General features: G+C 41.6%; 1 protein-coding gene across 2 annotated transcripts; it reads left to right on the forward strand.

The window, feature by feature from the left end:
- The first annotated feature begins 1,600 nt into the window (after positions 1-1,600).
- On the forward strand, positions 1,601-24,541 carry kdm5c (lysine (K)-specific demethylase 5C). 2 transcript variants are annotated; one of them, XM_037773342.1, is made up of 29 exons: positions 1,601-1,994; positions 3,817-3,964; positions 5,684-5,761; positions 5,871-5,993; positions 6,095-6,265; positions 6,481-6,615; positions 8,758-8,814; positions 12,198-12,321; positions 12,510-12,778; positions 13,105-13,263; positions 13,367-13,486; positions 13,597-13,755; positions 15,264-15,445; positions 15,601-15,763; positions 15,855-15,974; positions 16,079-16,273; positions 16,448-16,629; positions 16,789-16,913; positions 17,172-17,319; positions 17,852-17,942; positions 18,109-18,491; positions 18,616-18,754; positions 19,436-19,615; positions 19,751-19,879; positions 21,065-21,790; positions 21,900-21,942; positions 22,049-22,248; positions 23,116-23,304; positions 23,425-24,541. In XM_037773342.1, exons 2-29 carry the CDS (start codon positions 3,821-3,823, stop codon positions 23,431-23,433), a joined length of 4,743 nt encoding a protein of 1,580 aa, XP_037629270.1. In that variant the 5' UTR covers positions 1,601-1,994; positions 3,817-3,820; the 3' UTR covers positions 23,434-24,541. The 2 variants fall into 2 exon arrangements, with proteins under 2 accessions (XP_037629270.1, XP_037629271.1); XM_037773343.1 differs by lacking the exon at positions 8,758-8,814 and having other exon boundaries at positions 1,602-1,994.
- The last annotated feature ends 909 nt before the right edge of the window (positions 24,542-25,450 follow it).

Raw genomic sequence — 25,450 nt, forward strand, 5'->3', positions numbered from 1 at the left:
AGACGGGCTTCACTAGATAGAACTTTGTGGTTTTGGTGCTTCCGTGTAGTTTGTGTTGGAGTCTGAGTCTGAATAGCGTAGCCACACGCGAATACGCATGGGACACCGACCAGGATTGATTTATACCTGTAAGAAGTTACAAACAGTCCCTTTAAGATAGTGTCATTTGTCACCAAACATTGTCAATTGGCCATACAGTAAATAAGTCGGTGCAATGAGTGGTGGAAAGTTCTCATCAACTCAAATACACTGTAACATTATGCTTATTGATGAATTTCCATTTAATGCAATTGATAGATTGGGAAATATTGTGCTTTTTACTTGACGTTAACAGCTAGTTGCAAATGAATCCAGAAAACATGCAACCTTTAATAAATTATGCAAACAGTATAAAGAAGGTCACTTCACCTTGACCAGTTCCGCGTAACGTTACACAATAATAATAACACCAGAAGAATAAGATACTGATATAACACTACGAAAGGGGCCGGTTTTATTTATTTTTTGTAATGACATTATGTTTACGTGATGGCATTGCTAATTTTACTGACGTAGAGGCTCCCACGGCTTGTCCCGTTGTATTTTTTTTTTTTTTTTTTTTTAAAAAGTCTTTTTTATTAATTGTCAATAATCAATAGAACAGACACTATACAGGGAAATTTAGTTTTTGTTTTTCTGAACAACACTCACCCATGACACAACACAACTCAATGTCATACCTGACAACAACATACACACAAACAGCCACAGCTGGCCACAAAAGACCCAACTGATTCTCAATCATGGATACATAAAATTCAAATTGTAGAGAATACAACACAGGAAGAGTATCCAAAAATAAGTCATGAAATAATAATAAGGAAAAGAAGAGAAAAAAATAAAAAAATGTAAAATATATATATATATACCTACATACACACACAATCACACACACACACACACATACACATATATACACGTACACACATATACATATACACACATACACACATACATATATATACATATATATATGTATATATATGTATATATATATATATACATATATATATATTTATACAGGGAGAGTATCCACAAATAAGTCATGAAATAATAATAATAAGAGGAGGAAAAAAAATAAAAAACATTTAAAATATATATATACTTACATACACACATACAAACATATATATACACATACACACATATATATACATATACACACATACACACATACATATATATATACATATATACACATATATATACATACATATATATATATATTTTGTATATATATATATATATTTTTTTTTAATATATATATTGTATATTTTTTTGTATGTATATATATATAAATATATATACATACACACATATTTATTTATTTTTTGTATATATATATTTTTTTGTATATATATATTTTTTGTATATATATATTCATTTTTTATATATATATATATTTATTTTTTTGTACATATATATAAATACATACATACATATTACTTTCTTTTTGTGATGACAGTATGTTAACGTGATGGCATTGCTCATGTGTACTTACATAAAGGCTCCACGGCCGGCCCTCGCTGTAATGTGCTTCGCCTGGTAGTGGCGTACGTGGGTACTACTTTCAGGGAGTAAACGTGACGGACGTGGTGTGAAGATTTCGAGGTTGTGCTTCGGTCGTGAGAAAAAACTAAGATGGCGTCTCGTCAAGAAAGATAGGAATGGACCTGAAGAAGAGTGATGATGATGTTCAGTCGGAGGAAAACGAGTGATAACGACAACAATTGATAAAGTTTAAGACTCTCGCTTACTATTAAACGAACCATACACAGTTTGAAGCCGTGTGTTCGGCTGAACGGAGTACGTAAAGGGAGAAGTGAGGCTGGAAACACGGTGAACTTTGCTGAAGCTGAACTGGACCTGAGCACAGCTGAGAGACGTTAGCTTCATCACAACAACAGAGAGGACCACCGGCCCGATCACACCCCGGGACATCACGGTGTCTGCGGGTCAGTTACCGGACACACACACCGACACACACTAGTGAATGTGCATGTTGTTCTTCCACATCGCGTTACATGTTATATACGAGCGTATCGGTAGCGTCGATGTTAGCCTGTAGGCTAGGCTAGGCTAGTTAGCTTGTATGAGCTCAGATTGTTGACTTTCCCCTCAGCCAGCCAGGTTAGCTCACTAATGCTAGTTGGAGTCAACCCGTGGGAGGAGATGGATGGGACTGGGCTGAGGAAGAAGAGGAGGCCTCGATGCTAATGTTAGCTCATTACGCCTCTGAGAGCTGAACAATGCACACAAATACACACTTCATGGTTTGTCCAGAAGAAGAGAAATGAATGACACTTATCTATCCCACTATTATTCATTTTATTACATCTTGTGTTAGTTCAAGTTTTAGTAGGATGCTAATGTTAGCTTTACCAAGCGACGTTATCGCCTCTGATAGCTGAACAATAGACACAAACACACGTCCAGAAGAAAACAAATGAATGACACTTAACTAAAACACTATGATTAACTTAATTGGAGACATTTATTAATTATTCTGTTAGTTTAAGTTTTAGTAGTTAACGGTTACACAGTTATTTAACAGTTAATGTGTATTATATTGAGTATTATTAACAAGATGTACTTTTAAAATGTCACTATTTAGGCTTGTGTCATCGAGTAATTGGTTTTTGTTGTGTCTCTTCTAAAGCTGATTGATTAATCCAGCCCAGCCCACAGGGATGCCTTTATGGCCTTCTCTATACCTCAGGGTTCATGGCCTCCACGCCATTGTTTGTCTGAAGGCCTTTTTAAGGATCAGATAGATGGGGACACTTTGGCACTGTAGTCCCACAACATAGTTGTTATGATTTTCATGATAAAATGCCCCCAGGACAACATTTATGTAAGACTCTTACTATGAAGATTCTTATGAAACACATTACATGAAGCAATGCTTATTGCTCAAGTACATGCAGAAATGTGTCATCAGCTTTAAATCGTTTTGATTGTTGCTCTGTTCTGCTACTGATGAAGCATCACTTCAAAAGTTTTGTCCTTTTCCACCCTGGGCCTTGTTGATTTAAACAGTGCATGGCATTTGTTTTGTTGTCTGGTGTTGGGGGAGGGGTTTTTAACAAGGATCACTTTAGGGGACCAAAAATACCCTAAATCCTTATCCTGGGATTATCCATGTCTGTTGTTATTGACTATTATGTGAAGTTTTTTGGGGGAAATGATAAACTATGAAACATGCAGAGGAACTTACTGCCATATATTTAATGCTGACAGCAATGCCAGTGCTAGACCAGGAAGTAGTATGAGTCAGAGTAAACAAATGCAGGGACATGTAGTAACTGCATAATGTGCTTTTTATGTCCTCATACACTGGTCTCTTTTACTCGTCATTAAATAAATTAGGCTCCCATGTTAACTTTGCATTGCCTTTGTAAAAATTTGTTTCAGGTTACCGTCATTGGGAACATTTATTGAGATGTGTGTGTTATGTACATGTTGTTTCTGAAGACAAAATGTTGGCCAGTGAACATCAAAATGTCAAAAGTATCAGTTTCACACAACGTTGTGACCCTACAGCACTCTGAAGAAAGAAAAGTGTAAATCAATTCAGAAAAAAAACAATGGCTTTAAATTGTCTTTTTAAAGCATGCATGGTCTTAGGGTTTTAAATTGTACTCTACAAATTAAAAACAAAACATAAAACACATAATACATAAAAAGGCTTTCTGGGATGCTGTATTGATGCTGTCCTGCCCATTCATGAGTCTGCTAGAGTTCATTAACTTGCATTGTCATTCTTCCTGTTGTCAGGGCAATGGAAGGGGAAGAGTTTGTACCTCCTCCGGAGTGTCCAGTATTTGAGCCATCATGGGAGGAGTTTCAGGACCCCCTGGGTTACATCGCAAAGATACGTCCAATTGCAGAGAAGTCTGGAATCTGCAAAATTCGACCTCCACCAGTAAATATTTGCTTATGTTTTGATTATGTTGAAAAAATGACATGCTCACTGTGTTCTATGTGTAACATTTGTGCCATGCCTTGGGTTTAAAGTGTTACTCTATAAGTACTAAGTAATAGCACATGGACTCACTGTTTTAATCTTGACGATGACAAAGTTATGTGCAACGTGAACAACAAAAGAGCAGCCGTTTAATATGAGATGAGATCAAATGACTGATTCCCACAGATGTTTGTGTTGTTGCAAAGGGAAAAATGATGATTCAGCAGGATTAAATGTGTAGAATATTTACACAAAAATGAGCTATAATAACAATAAAACAGCTACAGGTAGTAATTTACTTTATACATACTCTCCCCCAAAACAAGATTTACACTCATATTCAGTTGCATTTATGTTCCATAAATTACATTTTGTGCTTCTCTCATAAACACTATAATTCGCTATAATTTGTAACAAATGCAATTTGGAAATACATTACATTGTTACAGGAGTTACATTGAAGAATAAAACATTTAAACAAAAGTAAAGCTGTTTTTGCAGCAGAGGGTAGAGAGGATTACTGGAGGACATGGTGTGAGTGTGTAAATTAAAGCCTCATCACTGCTTATCTTTAGGGTTTGGTGGATGTAATCATGCAGTTATAGTGGTATTACTAAATGCTGGTCACATAACTGACAGTGCAGCATTTTTTCTATGTCAAGATCGTGTAGGGATTATGTTTTTTTCAGAATTCATTGGTGAGGAGGCAGGACTTAAATTGTTGATAGTAGGGACGTCACAATACTAGAATTTAGTAGCCGATACCGATACCTGGGAAATTCCACGATTCTCGATACCACGGTAAAAAACAGAAGTAAAATAATAAATCCCACGTACTTCAACATCCACTCATTTATTACTGTTTGCATACTGTTTTTTGTTAGGAAATTTAAACAGGTCATAATTCCCTCTCTATTATCTATTTTATATTGCTGTGAAAGCCTCTCCTTCAAACAACTATTTATTCAAGTTTCTCGCCAAAAACTACATTTTAAAAGTTTACATGAACACATCATGATGACGTTAGTATTAACCTCGCCCAATATTCCATATTTACTGAATAGAGCCTGAACACATGACGCATCATAATGTAAATCAATGGCCCCTCCACTTAACGTTAGTTGTTAGCTCCGTACAGGATTGTGCTTCTTACCGGCTACTAACGTTAACTAGCTCCTGTCCTGACGATTTCAACACTGATTTGTTGTTCACAATGTAGCATTACCAGAGATGCGTCAATAGTGAATTTACTGCATCCCAAACACATTTTCTATTGTCCCCACAACAGCGGGAGGCACCTGCAGTACCTGCGTTACTGTAGAAAAACAAGTACCGTCACATTTTCAGAATTTTGTGATCCACTTGGTGCCGAAGTATCGGTTTTCATGACATCCCTAGTTGATAGTGTGAACTTCTCCTGCTCTTGAGTAGGCGACCTTGGTGATCCATCTTGGTTAAAACTGAAAAGTTCTTTAGCCTGAAAGCCATAATTAAATCAAGTTTAAGCCCAAACTAAGCTCACTATCTCATTAATCTTTCAAGTCCATTTTTATTTGTTGTTTTAGTCAGCTCCTTGAGTGATAGAGGTCAACATCAATGCAGAAATTACACAAGTTGTTGTTGATGTTTTAGCATATAGGCTTACAAGTTTAATTGCATGTCTTTGCTCCCAAATAGGACTGGCAACCGCCGTTTTCAGTGGAGCTGGATACCTTCCGCTTCACACCCCGCATCCAGAGGCTTAATGAGTTGGAGGTAAGTTCCTCTATTTTCCTTTACAGCTGTACATTGTTGACAGATAATTGAAGTTATTGATGGAACTGGTCATAGTAATCATGGTAGTCACTCATGCATCTCATTTTAGGCGGAGACCAGAGTGAAGCTCAATTTTTTGGACCGCATCGCCAGGTTCTGGGAGGTCCAGGCGTCGTCCTTGAAAATCCCACACATTGAAAGGCGCATCCTTGATCTTTTCGCCCTGTCAAGGGTAGATATTAATTGAAATGTTTGTACTCTGAAAATGCATTTTGAAAGTAGTTATTTTTTGTTCCTTACCTATAATTTTCTAAACTTGTCTTTCCGTTCCAGATTGTGACAGATGAAGGAGGTTTTGAGATGGTCTGTAAGGAACGGCGCTGGGCTCGTGTGGCCCAGAGGCTTGGCTACCCTCCAGGCAAGAACATTGGTTCTCTGCTGCGCTCGCACTACGAGAGGATCGTCTACCCCTTTGAATTGTTCCAGTCTGGTGCCAGCATGCCGGTATCACACTACACATTCTTTTCTCTCCTTTCTGTGTTACATGGGGTGATCAGTTAATAGATAGCTTTGAAAATGAGTCCATCTGCATAGAGTAGCTCAGTCACTATATGATGCGTTGTATCCTTTCTTTTGATAGAATGAAAAGACTTACTGCGGTACATCGTCTGTATATTCACATGTTGTTATGTAAACTCTCTTTTTTACATCATTTCTAGCATGTCAAGCCAAAGCACTATGATGGTGAGGATGTGGATAAAGAGTACAAGCCCCACTCCATCCCCCTTCGACAGTCTGTGCAGCCATCCAAAACGAGCAGTTACGGACGCAGAGCGAACCGCTGCCAGCCCGATGTGAGTGAGAGTTCCTACCCTTACTTGTCTTTCCATTAATTTGTATACCTCTATGACCAGTAACGCTACACTGGACTGTACTTTGGTCACTTAAATATACTTTTCGGATCACATTTCCGCCTCGGAACCAATCGGAGATAAAATAACATTTGTTTATACAGCTGCTTTTCAAGACCACAAAACTTGCATGGGCTTGGTTCAACTGATCTGTCAAATGATGAATTTGTTTCAGCAGTGGGACTGTATTAAAGGAGAATGACAGAAATGAATTTAACTACCAGGTTAAGGCTGTCAGGCTGTCCTGACCTATAATTACTTTATCACTGATGGTTTCCCACAGGACTTAAACCACACATCAAAATCCTTGCCACTAATGATGATATTTGTATTTTTTGTGTTAGTAATTCACTAATTAATGTGCCAACTACAGTGTGTCTAAATGTTGTAATTGAAAGAAATCTGCAGTTTTTTTCCCAGGACTTTAAAGCTTAGTGTACAATAGATATATGCTTGCTATTTGATGAGCTGGTTTGAACAGCAAACGTAAAAGGCCGGCAGCCTCTAATCGTGTTTGTTAACATTGTAAAGTTTTAGAACCATCTAATAGTTTACCATCTACTGCCAAATGAATAACAACAGAGCTTCCATCATTACAGGTAAACAAAAAGTCTAGCCAACAGTCTACTCAAGTGTCTGTTGGACCGAGCAGTGTGTGGAAGATGTGACAGTGCACTCAGAGCGCAATCCCGCCTTGCTTACTCTCCATCCCGCCATGCTGCTGCGCTTAACTCTGCTGTGTTGGCTCTCTGCTCCATGTCTTATTTTGTTTTCTTCTTTGTTTCTTCCACTCCCCTTCATCTCACTGGTAGACACATCACTGTTTATTTCATAAACCACATATGATTACGCAACTTCTGGACCGACCAACATTCTGTTATTTCATGCATGTTACATGCAACCTAACCTCAGCTTCATTTTCTACCCTAAACCCTCCCTCCCCTCCCCCAGGTGGTTGATGGCTTACTCATCAGTTTGAGTGCGTAATGCTCGCCAATGGATTTTAGTTTTTTCATTTATTATGCTGGAATACATCTTTTGTTTTGCATATTTTAAAATATGCCGAATTGGTATGAACAAAAATAAGTTTGCAGATTTGTGCTAAAAAATAATTAAGATGATTGACGCAAAACAGAGACTTTCCAAGGAATGGAACTTTTTGTTCTCATTACAGCTCATACAGGACAGTATGTTGAGGTTGGAGCATTTCTTTATTAAAAGTTTGGCACATTTTTAACCATTTCAGATGGGATTGTATTTCATATTCAGATTTAAGACCCAGTAGATATTTCTATTGTTTACCTCTAGCTGGACTACAAACTTGTCAACAAACAGTACATTCCCAAACTGAAACATCTTCCCAGTCCCATTTCTGTTCGGTGCCAAATAGAATTAGAATAAATCCTGTTGGTGTGACAGCTGAATCACCGACTAGTTGTTGACAGCAACTTGTCAGGTCAGGGCTGAGATAACAGAAACATGATTGTCTAAATAGTATGCTGTTGTAATAGCTCAGCTCGTACTAAAAATCCTGATATTTAACGACAATGGTCTTACAACAAACTGGTGTATCGGACTGCAAAATGAGCCAAACAGACCTTAAAGCCTCACACGGGTGTTTTCAGTTAATCTGGCTGATTAGACTGAGTCTCCTGTAAGCTTTGTTGCACCTGTTAGGGCGGCCAAATTACGCCTTTATCATTCTTATTGATAGATGAAGAAGAGATGATTTTTGACCTAATAAATTCCAACAAAGCTCCGACCCACCTTCAACCTGAGTAGACGTCTAATCAGCCAAGATAACTGAAAACATCTGGGTGTTCAGAGGCTTTAAATGATGCAACCCTATCCAAAGAATTACTAGATATACCACCAAACATTTGAAAAATAAACTTCATGTTGAATTTGCAATGAAGAATTTAGTATCTAGATCCACAACATTTTCTGTTGGACCGTTATAGGTCCTGCATCAGATGTGTCATAATGTGTCCCAGTGACAACGAGTGGCTCCCTCCCTTCCTCTCTCATCTCCCTTTTTTCCCTCTTGTCTTAGTTTATTGTTGCTGTTATTGTCTCCCCTTGCAGGGTCCAGAGGATCTGGTCCCTCATCCTCTCACCACTGGTTCTCAACTCATCTCTTCGGTACTGCCTCTCGAGCATACAAGCTCGCCTTCCGCTACCCCCCACCCGCTCTCTTCCTGCCTCTTTTCCTAGACCACCTCACCCCCTCTGAAGTTGTCTAGATGTTTCGTTTTACTAACCACTAAATCATTAACATGCAATCATACACCCCAACCCATAATAGGTTCACATGACAGTTGCAGACGTTAGAAAAAAAAGCCATAAAAAAACTCTATGGCATTACAATAATAGTTGGTGCACGACATTAGTAAACCACCATTATCTTCCATTTCTAGACCAGACAATGAACACAGAGAGGAATATTTCCCTGTTCGGTTTCTTCTCTTTTTATTTAAGAAGTTTGTTCTTCATGAACATGCTCTAGGACCGTTATTTAAATGAGCCATGTGTATGTTGGACAAAGGTGTTTTGGGACCATGTCAGTGTGTTTTTAGGCATTATATTACAGCAACAACTTAATATTGGGTCTTGAATGTATGCAAATTTGGATTCCTGTGCCAAATTACGTCGTTGAGAACTACTGTTCCAGATGTCCTAAATGGCACAGTTCACTGTAAGCTCCTGAAGAAACTTTCACTTTCTCCCCAATCGCCAAACACACTCTTCCTAGTCTAGTTGTTGTGGGGCTGATGCACTCTCTGGATTTCTCTCTTTCACCCATGCTCTGTCTCTGTGGTTGCACTTGGCTTGAAAATGCTTTGTCGCTGGGCTGTCTGTGTGCCTTCTGCTGATTTGCCTCGCTGTCTACTCGCTACAGCAGCTAACAGTGTGGCTGCATGCGTTCTCTATTGAGTGCACTCACACAGAAGAACCTAGTAGGTTTAATTTAATCGAGTTTTACTTGCAGAGCGCCATAGTCTGATGATGGACAGTAAAATATTGGAGTCACTGAAAGCACGGAAGTATTTTAGAAAAACAGTTACCCTTTTTGAACACATTGTTTGCCTCCAAGTCTCTCTAGGTTTACTTGTTTTTTTGCTTCCACCATCAAGACCTGCTGACCTGCTTTGTTGTCTACTGCTTCCAATATCCATCCCACTTATATTATACTTTGCTCAACAAAGTTAAGGTGATAGGAAAAGGGGCCTATTTTTTTAAACAGTTTTTATTGGTGTTATAGTAAAGAACACAAACACGAATAATTCAGATCATTACATATCCGGTCAGTTATACAGACATACAGTCAGACGGATGCAGAGAGGCAAACTAGAAATATGGTAAAGGGGACAGAAATAGATACAGCATGGCTAGCCAGATTATAAAATGAAATAATACTAATGACAATAGTACCAATAACGATAGTAGCAAATTAAAAAGAGAGGGGGAATTGGTTAAAAATCAGTCTTCGCCATTAAGCTTTATAGGGGTCCCAGATCTTAGAGAAAATGTTGGATTTACCCTTACGTGAATATCTAAACTCAAAGATATCAGCAGATCTCTAACCCGGTTCCTGAATGGTGGAGTGTCAGGCGACTTCCAGTTTAAAAGAATGACCCTTCTTGCGAGAGACGTAGCTACGGCCACCGCCCCATGCTGAAGTCTAGACAGGGGCGAGATTTACTGGTAAAACTCACAAATAGCGCCACGCACGGAGAGGGCTTAATATTCGTGGGGGGTATTTCAGAGAGGCATTTAAATATCCTGTCCCAGAGTTTTGCCACTGAAGGGCAGGTCCAACATTGGTGGTATAAAGTAGCAGGATCAATCTTACATCTAATACAGGTAGGATCAAAGTTGGGTGCAATATGACTTATCTTGGCCCCGGACCAAAGGGGCCTGTTTTTATCTACGCAGAAAATATACAACAATTTATGGGCAGCGGGAGTTGCATTTGCACGACTGAAGAGATTGCAGTCGCATACAGGTGGTAAAGTCTAAACAAATGTGCTTCTTCCATTACCCTTCTTGGGGGGGTAAAACAAGTCTTGAATGTTATCTTTCATGGCAGTGTATCTGTCCAGTTTCTGTGCCAGGAATGGCTCTAACAAAGTTGTCATGACATGCATACATTCATTTTCTTGTTTTGGGAATACAGGTTGCGTTCTGACTGCACACATATTACTGATGTCTTTGTGCACACTCCAGTAGAAGCCAAGCCTCTCCCAGATTAGGACTAAACTGTCAGTGTGAAAGCACCTTAAATGGATGTTTTATGTTGGAACCTGCTTTTATGTGCTTTTTAGATCTACTCAGTGATTATTGAAAGTGATGTTAAGACCTTCTGTGTTTCTGTCTACAGTGCTGATCACACGTGACTTGTGTGTACTGTTTGCAATCATATGGCAGAGGAACTAGAGCCCAATAGTGTGGCGCAAAAACAATTTAAGGCAAGGGAGGAAGTCTTAAATGGCAAAGAGTTTACTACAATGTTGCTAAGTCTCATTAAGTTTCTGTTTTACCAATGTTTGCAAAAAAAAGTTTAAAGGGGCACAGCACTTTAAACTGTTTTCACCCACCGTCTCCACACATCTAAAAGCCTCCTGCTACAAGAAAACAAGGTTCACTGCTGTTAACTATAAACAAGGTCCTCTTGGGACAGCTCAGAATATGCCTCCAATAATAGAAAGTGAGAAGAGGAAATGTGATAATGACCTCTGAGAATGCAGCAGTGTCTGAAGTCGAGACCACTTAAGTTGTGTCCGAGACAAGTCCAAGTCAGAGCAGTTTTGAGGTAGACTTAAAATAGGGGGCAAGTCTAAGTCAAGACTACTTTAAATTTTGAAAAAACAAATTTCCTATTCAATATTCTTTATACTATTATCTTACTGTTGTTCATAGCGAGTCAGACATGATGATGAAATGTGATTGGAACAGGAAACAACTCTGACCAATAAGCTAACGATCTAAGTTTGAACTCTTTCTGCACATTTAGCATAAAACTACATGTCTAAAATGAGGACACTTGCTTCTTGTTACACGGCTGAGGCACACTTAAATGGAAAATAAGCATCACCTGCCTTTTGGGTAATAGAAATAATAACTATCTAAACTACTGCTACTCAGAATCAGCTAATGTTTAACTCGAGCAAAAAGAAAACTCATAAAACAATATAATATGCTTTGAACAAAAACCAAGGATTTGATAAAAAGGAGACTCATATTTAACAAAATGTAAATAATACTCTGCTCTAACTGTATGGTTGCAACTGCTGGTGTTTGTGTGTTCTGGTGGTGGGTCTTAACGTAGAAGCTTTCACTGTGATCTAGGCTAACTTTTCCTCACTCTCTAACCGAGCATAATCCCTTCCTGTGATGACATTGCTAGGCTCCACTGTTTTAACTGTTTGTTCGGCTTTTTCTGGCCCTTGCTTGGCTCTTTGTGCTTTGGAGAGTAGTTGTTGTTTGTCTACGCCTTCATGACGAAAATGTACTTTGATCCACAGCCTGAGCCTACGGAGGAAGACATAGAGAAGAACCCAGAACTGAAGAAGCTACAAATCTATGGCGCTGGGCCTAAGATGATGGGACTTGGACTGGTGGCAAGGGACAAAGGCATGAGGAAGAAAGGTAAGTGCCCTTACCACAACCTCATTTAAACACCTTGTCAGACACATGCAATTAAACCTATATGGTCTTTAAATCTGTCAACCGTAACGTTGAGAAACCTGGAAATTTGGAGGCAACGCTGCATCTCTGTGTATAAATGTCTACCTCTGAATCTAATCCTTCCTCGCTCCTCTTTTTTTTTATTTTAGATGAGCTGCCTCAAACCGTTACCATCAAGGACAGCGTGTCTCCTACTCCGGGTGATACCTCAGTCAAAGCGGAGCCACTGGAGGCTCAAGAGAAGCAGAGCGACGGGAGTGCATCGAGCCCCCCACCGCCGCCTCCTACCATCACAGTTAAGAAAGAAGAACCAAAGGAAGAGGATGGGAAGGGGAAAGACAAGAGGGCAGATGATGCAGATGGACCTTGTACCAAAATGACCATGAGGCTTAGACGCAACCTCGGCAACCCACAGTGTGTAAGTAGACCAAAGAACGCCCCCAGGTGGTAGTCGGAAGTTGAGATCAACATGACAAGGTTGAATATCAAACTACCATGAGAAGTCGAATGATTAAACACAATGCACTGTGCTCTGTATTACTTGCATTTCTAATGTGAATGCAGTGCGTTGGTCTTTGACAGAATAGTGACTCCTTTTCCACACACAATCTGATCTTTTGTTATATTCAGTGCTTTACAGGGCTGTGGTTCACTGTGGTTGTCTGCTCCAGTTAAAAGTGAGCCACACTCGTCAGTCTCCGAGCCCTAGAATGAATGTTTTGTACTTTTCTCATTTTTTCAAAGGTGGATTCTTTTGTGTGCCGGATGTGTGGTCGGGGAGATGATGACGAGAAACTCTTGCTGTGTGATGGCTGCGATGATAACTACCACACCTACTGTCTACTGCCCCCGCTCACTGATGCTCCCAAAGGCAACTGGCGATGCCCGAAGTGTGTGGCTGAGGTAAGTAAAAACGTTGACACTCGTGCTATGTTTTGTCGGGTTTCTTTTAACCCACATGACTAAAAGTTTGTTTTGATTTTCTCAATGTGTAACTTTTTTCTAGGAGTGTAAGAAACCTGCAGAAGCGTTTGGCTTTGAACAGGCTACACGAGAGTACACTCTGCAGAGCTTTGGGGAAATGGCGGATGCCTTCAAAGCGGACTACTTCAACATGCCTGTCCATGTAAGCGCACCCACACCAGACATCACCTATTCATTATGAAGCACGACTCTGACCTGACCGGTGATAATGACAGAGACTAATCTCCAGCCTGTGTGTTGTTGTCGGTGTAGATGGTTCCCACTGAGCTCGTGGAGAGAGAGTTCTGGAGGTTGGTCAGTAGCATCGAGGAAGACGTGGTTGTCGAGTACGGAGCGGACATACACTCCAAAGAGTTTGGCAGCGGCTTCCCGATGAACAATGGCAAGAGGAAGCTCACAAAGGAAGAGGAGGTATGCACATTGTCGTTCTCTTTTGTAATCTCAACAGTTGTCATCAAGGATAAAGTGAGGACTGCAGCATCATGCTTACATGTTGAAAATGTTGAGAACTACGTTGAACTCCACTAGAAGTAGATTTTAAATCCAGTATCATGACTGCAGAAGGCCCATGTGGCATTCTGACTGTAACCATTTACATTTTAACAGAAACTTTGCTGCAATATTTTGATTACATACATACATTATTAAAAGTAGAGAGAGAACAGTGAGTTTGCGAACTGTCTGGTTGTTATTACTATCGATCGATTCATCAGGACCAAAACCTCACGTCACAAAAACAGTTTCTTCCCCATGGCAGTGGGGCTCTCCAACAGCCCATCCGCCCCCCTGTGACTGTCTCTCCCTCACACACACACTACTGACTCTCCCCCCTCTCTCAATATTTGCACTATCTTTATATCATGTTTATAGCTTATTTGTAATTTGTAAATTGTACATTTTTATTATTTTATTCTAACGTTTTTATCTATTCTTTTGTTTTTATCTATTCTTTTGTTATTATACAGTTTGTCTCGCACCAATAATGCCAAAGAAAATTCCTAGTGTATACCTCTTACACCTGGCAATAAACACCATTCTGATTCTGATTCTGAATAGGCACTTGGTTGAGATGGTAGGTTAAACGTGACAATAATCCTAAAACCTCTCGAAGATTTATGACAATTGACAGTTTTCCGGATGCATTTTTTTAATCCGTCCTATAAAAATCATTATGCAGAGAAACCTTGCACAATGAGTCCGATGCGTTTTATTTAATTTTTTGCGAAAATTAGCAAATATGAGACAAAACTGAATTATTTCCGTGGGTGCGATGGATAGTGCTCGTCCAAAACGGGGCTAATGACTGAATGATATTAGCAAGAAGCTATCGTTTAGCTGCCCAGAACACAGTCACTACCGTCTAATCTTTTGTACATTCTTTGTTTTGCTCCCATCCCCGATTCCAAGCTGTTCTGCAATCAGCTGCCTCAATCTATCTTTGAATTCCACATCTCTGTATTCTTTTATTTCTTTATCGTAAAGTGCTTTGTGCTGGGAGACGAAGTCAATGTTGATCATACCATTTTGGATGATGACATTTGCACGGATGGTGGCTCTGAGTGGTCAAATATCCCTCTTTTGACCTTTTGACGGATGCAAAAAAACGCAGGAAATCTAACCTGTTCCAAAAACTTTAATGATGGACGAAAGTTTCAGAGTCGGTGTGTTAACGTGATTGACACAATGTGAGGTCGTATTTATTTTTAAACATACCACAATTTCGGAGAAAAAATACTGACTTGGTGTGCAAAGGCCAAAAATCGTCTAAAAAATAAATCACTCAATTACTTGCTCAAATATTATGTCAATAAATCAATCTGGATGGATAAGTAGAATTGGACTAAATATAAACAAAACCCAACCCCATAATCCTCGTCCAGAGCTTATTCTAAGTGCATTCTGTTTTCTTTGTTGGTCAGGAATACGCCCGCAGTGGCTGGAACTTGAACGTGATGCCCGTGCTGGAGCAGTCGCTCCTGTGCCACATTAATGGAGACATCTCTGGGATGAAGGTGCCCTGGCTTTATGTCGGCATGGTGTTCTCAGCTTTCTGCTGGCACATTGAGGATCACTGGAGCTACTCCATCAACTACCTGCACTGGTACAGAAGGCTTTTTGTGTATTGTTGTGGGTTTTGGCGTTCTATCGCAGTCATAGGCTTAAACAATAGCAGCTTTTGACGTATGATAAAGGCACTGAAAGACTAAATCTTTCCCCTCTCTGTTCTTTACTTCCCCTCTTATCTATCATCTCCAGGGGTGAACCCAAGACTTGGTATGGGGTTCCCTCTGTGGCAGCTGAGCGACTCGAGGGGGTCATGAAGAAGCTGACGCCAGAGCTGTTTGAGTATCAACCTGACCTCCTGCACCAGCTGGTCACCATCATGAACCCCAACATCCTCATGTCTCACGGTGTACCGGTCAGTGTCACATAAACACACGTGCACACAGCAGAAAAATATGGTTTGTGAAAACTCATTCTATGATTAACTTGTGTTTTCTGGTTGGCAGGTTGTACGTACCAACCAGTGTGCTGGTGAGTTTGTCATCACCTTCCCCAGAGCCTACCACAGTGGCTTCAATCAGGGATATAACTTTGCTGAAGCTGTTAACTTCTGCACTGCAGACTGGGTATGTACAGTATGTTCACACTTTCTCAAGTTGTCATTTCACATTGTCCACAGTACTGCATAATTAACACCACTCCTCTCTCTCTCTCTCTCTCTCTCTCTCAGCTGCCTGCCGGCCGTTCCTGTATTGAGCACTACCGGCGTCTACGGAGGTATTGTGTGTTCTCCCACGAGGAGCTCACCTGTAAAATGGCTGCCAGCCCAGAGAAGCTAGACCTCAACCTGGCTGCAGCTACACACCGGGAAATGTTCATTATTGTTCAGGAGGAGAGGAAGCTGCGGAAGAGTCTGATGGAAAGGGTGAGACAGAAATAGATCTTTGAGATTATTTGCTTCTCTTCTAATTATCTATTCACTCTATAAGTGAATAACAGTTCAGTTTGGTGCCGTGCTGAAAGTGTCTGATATTATAATGTTCTAATGAGAATATGGGGAATCTGATTGTCTAATCAAATCTGCGTGTTGTACCTCCAGGGCATTACCGAAGCAGAGCGCGAGGCATTTGAGCTGCTGCCTGACGATGAGAGACAGTGTGATAAATGCAAGACCACATGCTTCCTTTCTGCTCTGGCCTGCTCGAACTGTCCCGAGAGTCTGGTGTGTCTCTATCACACTCAGGATCTGTGCAACTGCCCCACTGAAAAACTCTACCTCAGGTATTTATCTCTGTGTGAGAGCGTGTGTGCCAATGTTTTGCAGTGAACCATGATATCCTGAGTGACAACAGTCTCTTAATAGACAATGTTATTTTACTTTCTACTTTGATCTCCGCCGTGTGTGTGTTTAATCTTTTCTGTTATCCCTTCGCTTTGCAGATACAGATACACCCTGGATGAGCTGTTAGCCATGTTACACCGATTAAAGGTTCGGTCTGAGTCCTTTGATTCCTGGGCCAACAGAGTGAAAGAGGCACTCGAGCAGGAAGAAGGAAACAAGATAGGTGGGAAATCAGCCTAAATGTGTCCCTTTAAACTTGGTTTCAACAGAAAAATGATGATCTTAACCCTCCTGTTGTCTTCGGGTCAAATTGACCCGAAGACAACAGGAGGGATAAATCCACAGAAATTCAACATTAGGTCATGAAAAATTAACAAAAGTATGCTCATATTATTAATAATAGCCAGACAAGAAAACATTATTGTCAAATAATAGCCTTGTTCATTATCATCAGTATGACCAAATGGTTGTTGAATTGCAGGAATTGACGACCTGGAGACGCTGAAGATAGAAGCGGCAGAAAAAAAGTTTCCCGACAACGAACTCCTGCGGAAACTCAACACTGTTCTTAAAGACATAGTACGCTGCCAGAAGACAAGTACTGAACTCCTCAGTAACTCAAAGAGCAGGTATGGTAGATCACATACTGTACTTAAAGGTGCTAAATTCCAAATTCAGAGCAAATCTATGATTGAGGGATTTCCACCGCATGGCTCTGAACATGGCGACGGGTGAGCCGACGGCTGGCAGCTAATGGTGCTAACAGAATGAACAGTGCAAACAACGGTGTTGACATAGCTAACGGTGTTAACCGGAGGGTGGGTGCTACGCTTTACGACGCCGGGGGTTGGGACGGTAACCCCATATGAACGCAGTGCAGAGCCACGGCTATTAGCTAACCAGTGAGGCACACACACTGGGACTCTCATGCACTAACATGCACACGTGGCTATGTAAACAAAGCACAGAGAAGCTCGGATTACAACACACACAGAGGGAGAGTGACTTCATTCTCTGCTCAGGACGCCATTACTCCACTATATCTTTGCTTAGCACATAGTTGTTTGCTGCTATATTACTGCTCTGTATTTTGAATTTAGCACCTTTTAACATTTCCACTATCTGTTCAGTTACATGCACTAACATATTGCTGTCTTTTAGTGAAAGTAAGATGACTTTGGCAGAGCTGAAATCCTTGGTAGAGACGATGCAAAACCTGCCCTGTGTGATCACCCAGCTGGAGGAAGTACAGGTGAGAGTTACGTCAACCACACAGTAAACTAGCTTTTGTATATTTTGTTTATCCTTCCAAAATTGATAAAATGTACTGTGTAAATATGTAAAAATGTCCTCAGCTTAAGATTTGTACCCTTATTTAATGCAATTACAATTTACCTCTGTACCGTGTGATTTTAAAGGCGGTTCTGCGGACAGTGGAGGATTTCCAAAGCCGGGCTCAATTACTAGCCAATGACAAGGACTGGAGGAGGGACTCTTCACCGCCTGTGCAGCTGCAGACTTTGTTGGACCAGGGCTCCCAGCTGCTTGTCGTGGTGCCGGAGTGTGATTTACTCCAGGGCCTAAAGGAGCAGGGCCATTGGCTGGCAGACGTGAGGCGCACCCTGGGCTCAGAAGGAGGGGAGAGGCAGGAGGTGATGTTGGATGTTTTGAGGAACCTGATGGAAGCAGGCTGCAACGTGCCCCAGAGTGCGTCCGTGGAGACAGCCATGGCAGAGCTTCAGGAGCTGCTCACGATCGCAGAACGCTGGGAGGAAAAAGCACAGATCTGCCTTGAACAAAGGTAAGACAAACAAGTCAAACCATAAACTACGCCTCAGCTGTCACAGAGGTTGTCATAAATTCACAACTAGTTTATCCTGTTGCAAAGATGTCAACATGTCTTTGTCATGGTTTTGTTCCTCCAGGCAAAAGCACCCTCTCTCTACTTTGGAGGCAATAGTAAATGAGGCCCAGCTTATTCCTGTCAAGCTGCCCAACATTCTGGCTCTGCAGGGCTGTCTCACTCGAGCACGGGCCTGGGTAACAGACCTAGAGGAAATCCAGGTAAGAAAAAAAACATCATCTCTGCTGTCTTTTAGATTGGCCTTATTTTTATACATAGATTGCATATAAGGAGTGGACGTAGTCACCGTGACGTCACCCATTGATTTTGGTCGTTGCCATCTTAGTTTTTTTGCAACCAGAATTGACACGAGAGGGTGGAGATAAGTAAAAACCAACGCTGAGATAGAAGATATTATTAGGCGACCAAAAAGGTTATAATTAACTTTAATGAACTAAAAACACACTGTGAAAGGGTTAAAGTTCTAATACAAAAACACGGACAACTCCCAGACCGGACAACGTGGTGGCTGGTTGACTCTAAATGGGACCATAATTTACTAAATGAACATCATGCTGTATTGAAGAAGACTTGAAAGTAACGATTGAGACCATAAACTCATGTCTACAATGTTTACTGAGGTAATAAATCAAGTGAGAAGTAGGCTCATTTTCTCATAGACTTCTATACAATCAGACTTCTTTTTGCAACCAGAGGAGTCACCCCCTGCTGGATATTAGGAAGAATGCAAATTTAAGGCACTTCAGCATTGGCTTCACTTCTCAGACCCGGAGGTCACCCACTGTTTTTATCCAACCCGCTCTGTAATTGCATCCCTGAATTTGCAAAATATGCTGTATTTTCACATTGTTACCTAATTATTAATTCTTTCTTTGTTGTAGAATGGGGAGCATTACCCATGCCTGGATGACCTAGAGGGCCTGGTGGCTATTGGAAGGGACTTGCCAGTCTTCATGGAGGAGTTAAGACAGCTGGAACTACAGGTAGCCAGCGCTCACTCCTGGAGGGACAAGGCCACCAAGACCTTCCTGAAGAAGAGCAGCCAGCACAGTCTGCTAGAGGTGGGAGACTCGAAGGAAATGGGGAAATTACATTTTAAAAAGATTGTATTTCTGTCGACATTGAACAACACCATCTGTATACGGCAAGGCAACCTTTTATGAGAACATGAACTAAACTTCAGTGTCGCCCCGCAGGTGTTATGTCCGTGCGCAAAAAGGAGAGAGAGGCGAGATGAGACGGAGCTGTTGGATGAGCCTTTAGATGACTCTGACACCAACACTCTGGGCCTCTCTGCTCACGACCTGAGGGACCCCGCAGCCATTGTGAGTTTATAGAGCATGTCATTGTTTATTTTTAATTCCTCTAAGATTTAGTTTTCTCACACTGTGTACTAACTGGATGTGACATGAAGGGACATGAGGGAGCATCAGAGACAAAATCAGCTTAATTACATTGTTTTCTATTGTGTGTCCTAACTGGCCGCGAACAACCCGGTGCTGCACAGCGTGGTGCGACGCTACATTTTGAGCTGAGCTTTTGTCGGACGCCCCTCTTCCTATTTTTTCTGTCGCTTGCATTGAGAGCACCGCAACATGGACGAGGAACGGCTGATTAGTTTAGATGAAATGAGCCGTCAGTGCTGCCGACAGCGGGAGAAAACCGTGTCAATTTACCTGGATATAGATGAGGATATTAACTCGATTATTGCCACTTTGAGCACAAGCATTGAAGCTTGCAGATATATGCGCAGCGTCCACCAGAGAAATAATTACAAGCTACCTGGTGTCAAGAAAAGTAACAGCCAACCTCACTAATGGTTAAAACAAAACAGAAACACACAGCACAAGTGACAACTATGGAAACTATGGTAAATGTGGGGCGTCACTGCAGTGTTTCAGTAGGAAGCCTCGTTTTGATACGCTCCCGTTTGGACGTTCGTGTTTTTAACACTAGCTCAGTAGAATAAAATTGAGATTAAGTAGGCCTACAAATCGGGTGCATTAAAATGCAAGGACCAAGAGAGTAAGAAAAGCATCCTGTGCTCCTCTTACTTCTACCTGTTTGGTGAGTGAAACATCCACAATTAGGCTTTACTAACTTAAATTGTGGTTAGGAAGAAATCAGTCAGAATGTTAGCTTTATATGATGTTTAATTTCTCGGCACCTGTCTGTCTGTTTGACTGCCTGTGGTGTTGTCGCAACTTGTCCCGGGCACAAGCAAGATGCACGGTGGGCTATATTGTATGTTATTTCCAGTAAATATCACAATATAAAACATGTGTTTTCTGTTTCAAAAGTACAAACGTGGATAGCATCTCCAGTCTGATATGGAGCACACAGCTAATATGTACGTGGTTTGTTTACAACAGAAGTGCTTATTTAACGTACTCAGTGTGGACGGAGAGCATCTGTCGCGATAGTCGGACGCTTGCATCCAGTTAGGACACGGTGTTAGATAGATACTAGTTCTAGTATGTGAGCTTGATTTGCGTGCCTTGTCTCTCTAGGTGATGGCGTTCAAAGAAGGGGAGCACCAGGAGAAGGAGGCACTACTGAGGTTACAGAAGCTAAACATGTGTAAATCTGGACATAACGCTGCAAGTTGCAAGGAGGACAAGGAGAACGGGAGGTGGGACGACACCATGGAGACGGACACATCCAGCCACTCAGAGAACTCTGTAAAAGAGAACGGTAACGGTAACCACGCCCCTCCTCAGTCAGTGTGCGTGTGCGCCGGTCAGCTTCGTGCCCCTCAGCTCCGCTGTCATCTGTGTAAGGACTGGTTCCACGGGGGCTGCGTTCCTTTCCCTTCCCTGCTCCCATCCTCCGGACCACCAGGGAACCCCCTCTGCTGGTGGGACTGGGACTCGCGCTTCTTGTGTCCGCGATGCCAGCGATCGCGGCGCCCGCGCCTGGAGACTATCCTGGCGTTACTTGTTGCCCTGCAGAGGCTGCCGGTGCGTCTGCCTGAGGGAGAAGCGCTGCAGTGTCTCACAGAGAGGGCCATCACCTGGCAGGGCCGAGCCAAGGAGGCGCTGGAGACACCAGAGCTGCAGCAGGCGCTTCAGAGGCTGCAGGAACTCAAAGAGACTCTCCGTAGTGAAGACGTGGAAAAGGAGACAGAAGGGAGCTCAGTGATTGTTTTATCAGACTCCGAGGGTGGGGAAGGAGTCATTGATCTGACGGACGAGAAGTCACCGAAAAAGAAGACCAAGGAAAGCAACGGCACTCAGGTTAACACCTTATTCTGACTCTCTTTATTTTAATTTAATTTAATGATCTAATACTTTCTTGTCATACTGTATCCAACCTGCCTGTAATACCATGTTTGTTTGCCCACAGGCTGGATGTGAAAATGGCATCAAAAAGAAGTCAAATGTTACAGGTAAGATGGAGTGTTGATTTTAAAAGTAGCTGTCAAAAGTTGAGTTGAGCAATGCGTTGCACAAGTCACTAGTCCTCACAACATTTTCGTTCCGCTCATTTTTCAGGTGTGGGGTCTCTGCTGCCCCTGCTGCCTTTACTAAAAGGCCAGGTAGTGGAGCTTTTCCCAGCCACCAGGGTCCAGCTGGTGGAGCTGCAGCTGGAAGGAGATCTGCTCGAGGTGTCCTTGGACCAGACACTCATCATCCACAGAGTCCTGCAAGCTGCCTCAGTTCCACCCAGAGATACACTGCACACGCTCGTTCAGGTCAGGAAAATAAAGTCTGACCTTTTTTTAAAAAATATATATATTTTGAGGGGGCAAGATGTTAAAAGACAGACATAAGACATGTAACACTAAATAGAACAATAAATTCTTGAAACCAAAACTACATTAGTACCAACTAACCCAAAAATAGCCACATCAATACACCTAAGTCAAAGTCGCGTTTGCGAGCCCTCTCCCCCTAAACGACAGTTTTGAGGCTGTTGTCTACACACATTACGCACCGCCTCTCCGGCAGTGCACGGCTGCAAACCTGTGCGTAATGCAGTCTGCGGAGGCTCCGCCTCTGCCCCTTTCTTTTTGCCAGGCATTTCACGTCTTTCGGTATAATTAAAGGCATTCATTTTTAAGGATTCTGTTATTCTACAGTATTTTTGTTTGTATTTTTATTTGTTATTGATTAAGAAGCACTTTTCAAAAGGTTTGGTATGTTTTATGCATGTTTGTAATCCAGTGGGGTAAAAAAAAAAAAAAAATATCCCAATACCAAAATTGAAAACCGAATACCTACCCAACGAACAAATAACCGAATAGTCAAATATCCGGATATGATTGATATGATGAATTCCAGATGTTTTAATCTTCCCATAGTCTGTTGAAAAGTCCTTAACTTGAATTGATTGAATGCAATTTAATTATCAGTTTATATACAAATATGTAAGAAATTGTACTTTGCATCATTTCAGTGTTTGAAGTGTCGCTTCTCTGTTGTATCAAGAACAAAAGTCTGACTGATGGAACCGATAGATAATGTAGTAGTAAACTAACTGTTTATTGCTATCTTACTTATTTTTCGTGAGTTCTGTCCACTTCAACTGCTTCCTCTAATATTTTTGTCCTCTCTCTCAGATTGAGCTTGAAGAGCAGCGACGAACCAGCCGCGGACGAACCAAGGACTCCAAAAGGAAGAGAAAGAGCCACAGAGGTGTTAGTGGGGAAGGGGCAGGAGAAAGATCCCTGGATGCCTCGGAGTCAAAGAAAACCTGTCCCATCAGCCACGGCCCATTCCCTCAGTTACCTGTCCAGACCTATCCACAGGTAAACCGCCCCTTGAGCTTGCTTTTGCTTTTTTTAAATTCATTTTCTGGAAATTGTAGTTTTATCGCTGAAGCTTTATTTGAGATGAACATTTTTTTTTTTACTGTTGTCTCTTGACAGATTTTGTGATAATGTCAGCGCTGGAGTCTCTGTTGAAATGGATTCGTCGGAGGAATCGAAAGGACGGAGCATTCTGTGCCAGAAGACAGTGTCAAGTTATAGGAAGATGCAGGACATCCCATCCCCTCCCTCCCTCCACCCACCCGTACCCGACGTCCCCTCTCATCCCTCATTCACGCATTCAGACACTAACAGAGCGATGACTCTCCCTCTACACTCCACCGTCTCATCCTACACTCAGCCATATCTCACCCGTCTTGACTTTTATTTCAGACTGTCTTACCCAAACTTTATTCTCCACCCTTCCCCTGGATCCATTTTTCCTGTGAACATATTAAAGACCGTGTTGGACCGATGTGGGACTTACCGCAATAGGAGTGTCTAGAGTTGTATCCGAGGTCCGTCAGTATGCTACGTTATCCCAACTGTATTAAATGTTAGTTTAACCGAAGCCTGTCTCCGCACCGGCAGATGCAGTTTCACTTCACGTGAGCCCACCCGTTGAAGTTGGATAAGCTATGGGGTTTTATTTAGGACTCTCTGTTTGGGGCATGGATCCTGAAGCTGAGGTACAGCAGAGGGGTTTTTGACTGCTGATCTTAAGACAACAGCACCGTGGGTTACACTTGTATTTTTTAGTTGTATTGAATCTTGTGTTTGATGCTGTTTTGAGGGGACATGCATTTTGAATAAACTGAGAAAAGTTTGGGAAGTGTTAAAAACAGGCATTAATGTTTTTGGTGCTACTTTCCCAAAATGGATATCTGTACCTCTTGGCTTGGTCTTTCTCCTCCCTTCCCTCCCTTAGATGCCTTTTTTTTCTTTCTTTTTTTTTTAAGCACCCATCCTTCTGACTCCATATTTTCTTCCTTTCTATTTCACCTCGTTTTCTCCCTCCCTCGTTCTCTCTCTCTTTGCAAATTAAGGTAACTTCACTGTAACTCACTTTGTCACAATTTATTTTGTTTCCTGGGTTCAAATATTATTATTATTATTATTATTATTGATATTGCAGACACACAGTTGTCGTGAGTTTGTGTATAAACTTTTCATTTTAATGTTGCCTTTGTTTCTTTTCACTCTTGTTAGAAAAATAAAGGTTTAGAATTGTTTAGGATATGTCGACTCATTATTTCGCATCTCAATCTCAATCAATAACGGATTATGAAAATAACACCGAAATATGTTTCATGATCACAGCATTTATTTAGAAAAGCTTTCACTGGAAAATGGCAGACACAGAACGGACATCACGATACTGAACAAGTACACCATGTTTTCTTTCACTATGCTAGAGTTCATAGAAGGACACATCCACAATTACAGAATGTTAAAGGCTTTTTAAGTACATGAAATATACTCAATATCAAACATGCATGTAAGCCAAATGAAAAATCAGCTTTTTGTTCACAGGGTTTCATAAACACCCCGTTCTTGGCTGTGTCATTATAGGTACTTTAGCTGGATAATGATCCAGAGGCCAGTTCTGAGAGCACATTATTAACAAGTGAATCAAGTTTGGGAATGACGTGACAGGAAACGTATAGAAAAATCCTCTGTTGATGTTGCAATTAAAGGGACTATTTGTAACTTTTTAAGCGCATAAATGTAGCGGGTCGCCACACATGCGCGCTCGCATGTGGCTGGAGCCTCATCTCCGCTGCCTGCTCTCCTTCACTCAGAATGCGCGCGCGTCCTCGCTGTCTCGCTCCACCTCTAGACGTGAACACGCGCTCACTCCACACTGCAGAAGAGTTAGTTTAGCTCTGAGAATATCTAGTGAATGCACAGTGGACGTTTGTGCAGAAATAAATGCTGCAGCTCCTCCAGACCAACAGAGCTTTCCCGTGTCTTGTGAAGTGACGGGGCTCTACAGAGAGTTACGTTACCCTCTCGTTACCGACCGGGTGCCGGTGTCTCCTCTGCTCTCTCCGGCTGCAGGCGGACACGCTGCAGAGCCCCGCTGCATCAGCCTGCGCTGCGGCAGGAAAAGCCAACACTAGGATCAGATCTAAATCATGTTCAT

The sequence above is a fragment of the Sebastes umbrosus genome, chromosome 6 (assembly GCF_015220745.1).
Source record: "Sebastes umbrosus isolate fSebUmb1 chromosome 6, fSebUmb1.pri, whole genome shotgun sequence".
Classification (NCBI taxonomy): Eukaryota; Metazoa; Chordata; class Actinopteri; order Perciformes; family Sebastidae; genus Sebastes; species Sebastes umbrosus.

Coding starts and splice junctions, on each gene's coding strand:
- kdm5c (XM_037773342.1), top strand. CDS start 3,821: ATGGAAGGGGAAGAGTTTGTACCTCCTCCGGAGTGTCCAGTATTTGAG. Junction 19,616..19,750: donor GCCAGCACAGTCTGCTAGAG/GTGGGAGACTCG, acceptor GTCGCCCCGCAG/GTGTTATGTCCGTGCGCAAA. Junction 21,791..21,899: donor AGGAAAGCAACGGCACTCAG/GTTAACACCTTA, acceptor GTTTGCCCACAG/GCTGGATGTGAAAATGGCAT.